This window comes from Triticum dicoccoides, chromosome 6B (assembly GCF_002162155.2).
Source record: "Triticum dicoccoides isolate Atlit2015 ecotype Zavitan chromosome 6B, WEW_v2.0, whole genome shotgun sequence".
In the NCBI taxonomy this organism is placed as follows: Eukaryota; Viridiplantae; Streptophyta; class Magnoliopsida; order Poales; family Poaceae; genus Triticum; species Triticum dicoccoides.
In genome coordinates, this window is record NC_041391.1 from 707,295,972 (window position 1) to 707,305,538 (window position 9,567).

At 43.8% G+C, this 9,567-nt stretch overlaps 1 protein-coding gene across 1 annotated transcript; it reads right to left on the bottom strand.

Annotated features, from left to right (window-relative positions):
- Positions 1-4,674: 4,674 nt before the first annotated feature.
- On the bottom strand, positions 4,675-8,358 carry LOC119325924 (G-type lectin S-receptor-like serine/threonine-protein kinase SD2-5). The gene is made up of 2 exons (XM_037599648.1): positions 6,995-8,358; positions 4,675-5,830 (listed from the first exon to the last, which is right to left on the bottom strand). The coding sequence occupies exons 1-2, from the start codon at positions 8,356-8,358 to the stop codon at positions 4,675-4,677; spliced, it is 2,520 nt and encodes an 839-aa protein (XP_037455545.1).
- Between the last annotated feature and the right edge of the window lie 1,209 nt (positions 8,359-9,567).

Sequence of the window (9,567 nt, forward strand, 5' to 3'; positions counted from 1 at the left end):
CTTACATGTGGGGTCCACTTGTCAGTGTCCCTTTGTCATATTCTAATATAAAAATCTATTCTTTATACATTTACAGACAACCCCTATAAGTTTCCTAAAAAAGCAATCGGGTCCCTGAAAGTTTTTAGAAAAAGCAATCAGGCCCTTGAGGTGGGCCCGACCTGTCATAAAATGGTTTAAATCGCTAGCAACGAGTGTTTTGGGTTTTTTGAAATAGCGGACCGCTCACTTGGTAGTTATCTGAGAAAAATTAAAAACCGGTAGTTTTTTGGAACCCTAGCTTGTAAAGTAGTAGTTTTATGCTATTTACTCGGCTGCGTTGCTATGCTACAGTTTTGCTAACTGCAGTCCATAGATTGGAAATTCAGATACGTGAAATAATATATGGATGCGTCAGTACTTTCTGAATGTTATCATCTCTATTAGATGATGTTCTGTTGTGTGCGGCTGGTGCAAAGGAAACTGTACTCCCATTCATCAACTTACTGCCGATCTATGCAAAAAATTTGTAGGGCACGGCTGGGAGATGAACATGGATCTGCTTCTGTGTATCGTGTCAGCGCATTGGAGAAGGCGATTGCAGGGTTCCAGAAGAGGGAAACTGAGGCCGTGGTCAATCCAACCGTGGGGACTGTCTTTGTTTCTCTTGATGAGGCCTATGAATTCTACAACATTTATTCCTGGGAATCTGGATTCGGAGTCAGCTATGGACCGAGTAGTGTGGATTCTCATGGAACTAAATGCATACAGCAATTTGTTTGCGCGTGTGAGGTATGGCATTCATCGTTCCCTTGTAGTTAAGGTAATACTTCTGTTTTTTATGTTGTTGATCTCAACCCAGTACCAATGCTCGGAAAATGTTATGTTCTACAGGGGAAACCAAGCAAGGACAGCAACTCATTTCGTCGCGGTGAATGCACGGCATCGATTCTTTTGCTGAGATCCAGAGACGGCGGATGGTGTGTGTGCGAACATCAAGTGGGGCATAACCATCCACTTTCCAAGATGTGTGCGCAGAGGTCATCCTGGCAGTCTCACAGTAGTATCGACAAGAACACAAGGGACTTGATTCGCCAACTAAGGGAAAACAATGTGCCACACATTGCCGATAGTGAAGCAAAGGATCTGCTGTCTGAGGATCTCAGAAAGACCGTGGAAACCTTTGCTAGGATCAAAGCAAAGGATCCAACATTTGAATATTCTGGCTTGCAGGTTGATAGTAACTGTAGAGTAAGGCCACTACTCTGGACCAGTGGCCAGAGCGTTCAGTACCAATACTTTGGTGATGTGATTATCTTCGACACCACCTACAGATCGGACGTGTATGGAATGTCGTTCGGCCTTTTTGTTGGAGTCAACAACAACTTCGAGACCATAGTGCCTGCTGATGATAAATGAGAAAACAGAGAGTTTCAAATGGGTGTTAAGTCAAATTTTCAAATCAATGGGTAGGAAACACCCCCGAACTACACTGACCAGTAAGATTACTTCTGTACACACTTTTCTCTATCCAATAATAGTATTTTTCTGCAGCGCAACCATTTAACTTGTTTTGTTTAAATTCCTGTAGATCGCTGCGAGGCAATTGAGGAGGCCGTATTGGAGGTACTGCCATTCACCACACACGGATGGTGCAAGTGGCATGTCCTTGGCAGGGCAAAGGAGTACCTCGGTCCTCATTACACCAAAACGAGTAGCTTCCTAGTGGAGCTCCACAGAATTCTGACTGACATGCTGACGACTGATGAGTTTGAGAAAGCATGGGAGGTGCTGCTAGAGAAGCATGGATTGGAGAGTCATCCATTTCTGCAGGAGATCTATGAGGGTCAAGGAATACTTCGGCGACACATTCTGTGCTACACTGACTAGCACACACAAGAGCGAGAGCGCAAAACACTTTCTGAAAGAACATGTTCCACGGGATTGCTCAATGGAGCTTTTTGTCAAACAGTACGTGGAACCGCGGTCAGATCAAGAACCGGACTATGATTTTCAGGAGGACAGGAGTATCACGGTAAGCTTAATTTCATCAGGAAATTTAACACGTTTTCTGTGCCGTGTTCATGATGAGCTGAGACTAAGCTAGGATGAATTATTATTGTCGTGCAGGATGAGATTGTTCTGAGAACAAATCTACCAATCGAGAAGCACGCCAGCGAGGTGTACACTAGAGCGGTGTTCGAACTGTTTGTGCAAGCCATAAACGAATCTGAATCTTACATGGTGGAGGCAGTCATCCCCAACCTGAAGTACACAACACGGCGTCCCAGCAGTGAAACCAGGGAGAAGTGGTCTAGGGTGGAATATGAGGTCAATGTTAGAGAAGACGGTGAAGCGTTCATGTGCGTGTGCAAGCAATTTGAGCACACGGGGATGCTCTGCTGCCATGCCATTAAGGTAATTGTTATCTGTCAGTACTATCTTCCATCCATTGCTACTGCAGAATTCTGGTCACTGCACCTTCAGACGTTGATTTTTTTTCAGGTGATGATCCACCTGGGGGTGCGTGAGATACCAAGGCAACACGTCATGCCACGCTGGACAGCCAAGCCGCTGCAATGTCAGATGCACTGCCGCGGTGAACCGCAGATGGACACATGCCAGCAATGCAGGCACTGCATGCTGCATGGTATTCCCTCCATTCCAAAATAGATGACTCAACTTTGTACAAACTTTAGTATAAAGTTGGGTCATCTATTTTGAAACGGAGGGAGTAAGTTCTTAGGCCTAGCGCGGCGCGCCTGTGAGGATGAACGGTACTACAAGGTCGTCATGAGGGGCCTTGACGGACTGGGTCAAGAATTGGCCGCAGCAACAGCCGCGCCCTGCCGCCGCGTCAAGCCGGCCTCACGGAAGTCGAGGAGGAAGTGTTGTTGATTGCTTACTCCCATATGTCTGGAAGCCTGTCAGAGTCCGCCGCAATGCTTGGCAAGGCATATAATGGAAGGAGGCCAAGCTAGGGTTTCTAGATATTTATTTTGCTTTTCTCTCTTGCCTGAGTGTGCAAACCATTATTTCTAGAGGGACCTGACCGTTCGTGTTCAGGCGGCCCTCTTGCCAATAGGTAGTCTAGTTGGATGATCAAACTAAGTCCATGTATGCAATGTGAGCACAATACGGCTTGCGCGATATATTGTGACCGTCGTAGCACCTCCTGAAACTAGATGATATTTCGTGCATTGCTTTGGAACATTAGCATGCCAAACAATTGTATAGAAGCATTCAGTTTAGTGCTAATATCTATCGCACATACTTTTGAAGGTATATCTGAATTTCCATCAGCTTTTTGTGGGGATATCTAAACTTTTGATCAAATCCATTGTAATATCTGTAACTTTTGCTCACGATAGCACATGAATCTGCTCAGGTTCAGAGTTTTCTACATGGAATGTAAATCTGAATACGGAGTAGGTGAGAGAAGCAGGACATGACAGTTTCCTTCTCTGAACCTTCTTCAGTTAACTGAACCCTTGTTCTGGGACCGTAACAGTATAATAGAACGGAGGCATGAAGAATAAAAAATAATTAGCTACCTCAGCATCCAGGACCTTAATAATGTGAGCTCTGTGCTTTCGCTGCTGCTTGTGTTATTTTCGTGTTTATTTATGATGGAGCATCTGTTTATCCCTGTTCTCTATTTCAGATACGCTATATTCATTCAGTCAAGGAGGATCATAATGTGCGTTAGCATGTATGCAGGTGAATGGATTCTGCGGTAACGGAGGTTTAACAAATGGATTTTCAGTACTTCTGTTCATGGATGGATCGATAGTGTGAGCTCTGTACTTTTCTTGTTGATGTTGTTATTTCCGCGTCTAGTTTCATGGAGCTTCTATTTATCTGGTTGTCTATTTTAGATACACTAGATTCAGTTAAGGAGAATTGTAACGTCTGTAGAGAGCTTAATTGGCGATGGGGGTATACCCGTTTTCAGTTCAGTCATCTGAAGTTGAAAATTTAGGGGTGTGACAAGATTAGTTGAAATCGAAAGACAGCACAATTTGTAGTATTTTGTCTTGTGAAGGAGAGTTGTCTATTCTGCTCTCTACTAAAGAAGTTTATTCAGTGCATGTTTTTAACGGTGTTGCTATGTATGACAAGATTAGAGGTACTTGAGCTTGCTATTAACACTACTTCCCGGATCACCTCCATTATCACCTGAATGGTCTCGCAAGCAGTCCCTTCCCTTCTTAGAAAAATTACGGAACTCATCGATTCAGTCCATCGGAATAATAAAAACCGGAGTAGTAGCCAATTTTCCTTCAGAAGCTAGATGTTATATTGCCGAACTGTATCACATGGGTCGCAGAAGAGGAGGGTTGCATGAGTAAGGTTCAATGTGCCCTCCTGAATACCTAAGCAGTTTTTCTTGCTTTTACCTTGTCCCGAGTCCTAACCTTTTGTATTTTTTTTCTGTTCGATTTGAATCAGTAGAGCCTTAGAACCCCAGGCCAAAAGGTTCTTTCTCATGCGTCTCTGCCTCCTAGGGAGGCCCAGTCAAGAACGAACAGTCATTGCGCTCTTCATGGAGAACTAGATTCTGTGCTTTAAAGGTACACAACCATACAACTTCAACGAACAATCATTAGAAACATATACTTCCAAAGTACAAATATGATATGGTACAAAAGACAAATTACATGAGTTATTTCTTCTGCTGATTAACCATCTGTTTCACCTTGGGCCAGATAGCGTCGATGTCTGGGATGTAACTGAATATGCGGATGGATTATCTTGAAGAGGAATGACTGAATTTGCCTCAAAAGTTTCTATGCTAATTGCACCTTCCAATGCTTTGATCACGGTTGACATTGAAGGCCTTCGAATACTGTCTTGTTGCAGACACCATATTGCGAGCTTCATTATTTGAATCACTTCCTCTTGGTGTGTGACCATATCCTCACCATGCTTGTCAATCAGATCAATCAAATGGTTGTTTTGAGCTTTTTCTCGTAATAGATTTATAAGCTGAACATCCTCCTCTGGCTGAGAGGTGTCAATATTTTTTCTTCCACTTACTATTTCCATGAGAACAACTCCAAAGCTGTAGACATCAACTTTTTCAGTGATTCGTGAAGTTAACCATTCTGGTGCGGGATATCCTGGTGTTCCTCTCATCATAGTCACTACCTTACTTTGGTCCCTATTTATTAACTTACAAAGCCCAAAATCAGCCACTTTAGCATTGAAGTTGCCATCCAAGAGAATATTTTGTGGTTTGATGTCCAAATGAGCAATTATATGCCTGCACTCCTCATGAAGATAGCATAGACCTTTGGCCAGAATGATCCTCCACCGGGTGCACCAATCAAGAGGGGCATTGTTATGGCGGTAGTAGATCCACCTGTCAAGCGAGCCTCTTGACATATATTCATACACCAGAAGCCTCTCAGTCTCCTCTACGCAAAACCCAATCAACTTGACAAGATTAATGTGTTCTATGCTGCCAATAGTCTCTACTTCTGCCAAGAATTCTTTCTTTCCTTGTCTAGCACTTTCCAGACGTTTCACTGCAACTTTCTCTCCACCTAATTCCCCTTCAAAAACCGACCCAAACCCACCTCCTCCGAGCTTCTTATTGAACCCGTCAGTGCATTCGCTCAACTTTTCAAAAGAAAACATGGTGAGCATTCCAGGTAATTGATCAAAATCAAATTCATCTTTCTCTTCATACTTCCTTCTATGTAGGGAAAGAGTGACAACAATGACAAGCAATACAAGAGTAGTAACAACTCCCAGTGTAGCACCTAACATCACCTTCCTTTTGTTTTCATTAGAGGGGTTAAAATGCACCCTGCTTTTGTACCCGTTGGGGCTAAGCTGCACCTTTTTTTTTTGAAAAGGGGGGATCCCCGGCCTCTGCATCAGCACGATGCATACGGCCATCTTATTAAAAATAAAACATCCACAAGGTCTCGAAGTCTCAGTAGTAGCAAACTAAAAAAACACAAACGACAAGGCTCACACAGAGCCCAAAGGCTAGATACATAAGCTAGCCCAACAAAGGATAAACCACAACCGGTTGGCTGAACAAAAGACAGGTAAACTAATTGCCTATCCTATTACATGACCGCCATCCAAACCGGCTGAAGATATCCCGTGCTACCGTCTCCCATCGGATAGCACCAGTAACCAAACGCTCCCTGGCCTCCGTCGGAGTGAGTAGCGACCAGGAACGGATAAGTGCCGTAGCTCTGAAGATAACCTGCAAAACATGAGTGTTTGTTGTTCTGTTAAAAACAAGATCACTTCTGCAATTCCAAAGCGCCCACACTAAGGCGCACACCCCCACGCGAATATGCTTAGCTAACCCGGGCTCTACCCTGTTAAGCCAAGCTCCAAACATCATGTTCACCGAAATTGGTGGAGTAATATTGAAAGCCACATGAACAGTTGTCCAAAGAATTCTAGCTAGTGGGCAATCAAAGAATAGATGCTTAATGGTTTCACCTGATCACAGAAACTACACCTAGTAGGACCTGTCCAATTGCGCTTTGTTAAATTATCCTTTGTTAAGATAACTTGTTTATGGAGAAACCACATAAACACCTTAATCTTCAAAGGAACTTTAACATCCCACACATGCTTGGAGGTCGGGATCGAGCTGGAATTAATAACAGCAACGTACATTGATTTAACAGTGAATTCCCCGGACCTAGTGAGGTTCCAGCGCAGTTTATCAGGTTGTTGTGAAAGCTGGACCTGCATGAGTCTCCCAACTAGATGCAGCCACTGTTCCCAACGATTGCCCACTAACGATCTTCTAAAATGAATATTAAGTGGAATGGAACGAAAAACTGTTGTAACCATAGCATCGCGCCTTTGTACAACACGATACAACGCCGGATACTGGATTGCAAGGGGCGTATCACCGAGCCAACAATCCTCCCAGAATCTCGTGCTGGCACCGTTTCCAACAACATGCTTTTCCCTCTGAAAGAATGAAAGCTTAACTTTCATTAGCCCTTTCCAAAAGGGTGAATCTTGAGGTAAGAGGTAAGCAAAAGAATTGTAGCGAACATCTTCAGACTGTGTTGATCGCAAGGAGAAGACCTTCGTTACCCACACACATTCTCTAGCTCTGAACAAAACAGCCATACATGAGCAGTTCTTCAAGCAAGCTCGTTTACAATCATCGATGCTTGTTGCATTGACCATGTGGCTTGAATCGAAGTAAGAAATGTTGGGAAGGGTCAATAGTCGATGATGTTGTATTTCTTGACAAGTGATTTGAATTAGTGGTGTGCAACCAAGATTTGGCTTCCGTTCGTCCACCAGCTTGAAGTAACTTGAACTAGAATTGTTCTCAACTGGACAACCACATTGCCCATCTGTGCATATGCTGTTCTCCCCACAAACTGTTGGGTAATCACAGTCATTCATACCTTCAGACTGCATTACATCAAACAATACAGTCCATTCTTCATCAGACCATCCATACAGCCTCAGGTGTCCATCAAAATCTAATCTCATGTACTGGATATATGTATCTTGTGGCAGTAAGATGTACATATCTTGCTTCCTTGGCTGACCTAAAATGGTGAGGTTTCCATTGATGAAAGTAACCTCTGTTGGACCTTTTCTTGCTTTATGTTGGCCCATGTGGTATGAAAAGTAGAATTTTAAGTAGACTTGTGGTGGTGTGGATTCAACGTAAGCATATAACCCATCTGGGAGTACAGTGATGAAGAAATGGTTCTCGGTCGTATTTGTTGCAGAAGTATTTGCTATGAGTCTCATACCTTCCAGAAGTGACTGCCCCGGGAGCAATGTGTCAGTAGGATGATCAAATGACTGCCACACGGTTGCATTCTTGTGGTCAAACAACACCAGATTGCCGATGTCAGTGATCGTGATCCCGGCTACAGACCTGTTTGATGTGTTGGTTGACCAGACATGGCTACCATCAGCATCACAGAGGACCAAGTTCCCATCCGTGTTAAACTCAAGGGTGGCATTCTCGCTGACAAGGCGAGCCCGGTTAGCAGACCAGACCACCTGCGGCTGTTCTGTTGTGATAGCAGCATACTCCCTGATAGGGTGATACCCATCCGCAGACTCTGTTATGGTTATCTGGCCCCTGACAGCATCAATGATTACCGCAAAGAGGAACTCGTCGCACGGGGATCTAGAGGAAACACAGAAGAAGCCTGCGCCAATATAGAGTTCGGCGCCAGAGTGGCGTGTTAAACATGTGACGATGTTGCGGGGGTCGAGGTTTTTAAAGAAAATGTCGTTGTTGATCCAAATTGTTGAGGGCGTGGCTGCGCAGTAATCACTCCAGATCTCCGCCGCCAAGAGCAACGACGGTGCTGCAGCCGCATGCAACAGTAAGAAGAAGAGAATGGCTAGGCCCATGCTGCTTCAGTGAAAATTGTAATTAATTAAGAAGAACCAGTTAGCACGAGGAGGAAGGTAGAAATAAGCTCAAGAAGAGCTTACAGAGTATAAGCAAGACACATGTTCATCGCACCTGATGATATTGAGCCGACATGGACGGAGAAGAAGTGATCACCGGCGAGATGGTCGGTCGGCCTCACCGAGGGACTTGGAGTAAGTTCCGGGATTGGATTTTCGATGGTATGGTGGTCTGGCTAGCTAGTCCCAAAGTGTCACTCAGTAAGTGGCTGTGCGCTTGTGCCAGCCCAATGTCCGTGCTAGTTACTTTGAACCGTGGAGTGTACGTCGATCGTCAACAAGTCTGAGTGGGTTGGTAAAAAAAAATTAAGCTAGTGGGCTGGTCGTTTGGTTTACCATTGTTGTTAGGCGTGGAAGCATGATGGGTGCTGCATTTAGGAAAAGTATCCATAGGAGGTTGAGAGGAAAGTGCCTGTTAATTATATGGTATCAGCCACTGCTCGCTTTTGTGGAAATATTAGTCATGGATGCGCAGAGATTGAAGGCATATCTTGGTTAATTTCAAAGGTATCACTTAACTCTTAATGCAACAAACATCTACTATTAGATATGCTTGTATCAGCAAGTTGTCCTTACCTAGTTTTCTTCTTGGTAAACCTTCTTCAGTACGGGCAAAGTATTCAACACGAAAAATTAATGTTCTTGTGGAAAAGTGTGAAATTATATACAGAGCTTGAGCACTGCCAGCTTAGTTGGTATTTATGGCTCAGAGTTCTGGTGATATAGACAGGTTATATGTGTTTCGTTAAAGATGCCCTTGCAAAATTTGCACTAGTTCATTCATGTGTTGCTATGACAGACACAAGAATAAGTTGGAGATGGAACATAGAGGAGCTTGCTCTCTTGTTAGACCAACAAAGGCATTGTTTGGTACATATAATCTTCTCATTTCATCGTTCACACCTCTGCATGGATTTGATAAACTGTCATGTCCATTTGACTGAAATACGGTCACCGCTGTCTATATATGTATATATACAGGTCACTCCAGGAATTCATAGGGAACTTCGTATTAGCTTCAACAGGAGTGAAAAGGGGACGGATATGTCCTGATGGTTCCGTGGACTTCTCACCATAATGTGGTATCCACTGGATATTTTCATCAAAGACGGGTTCCATAAGCCGCTACGATCCTGCAAGGTTTTTTTA

What these genes read in the sequence shown, in the direction of transcription:
- LOC119325924 (XM_037599648.1), bottom strand. Translation starts at nt 8,358, where the DNA reads ATGGGCCTAGCCATTCTCTTCTTCTTACTGTTGCATGCGGCTGCAGCA. An exon ending in TACAATTCTTTTGCTTACCT is followed by an intron (nt 5,831 to 6,994) that starts CTTACCTCAAGA and finishes TTTTCAAAAAAA; the next exon opens with AAAGGTGCAGCTTAGCCCCA.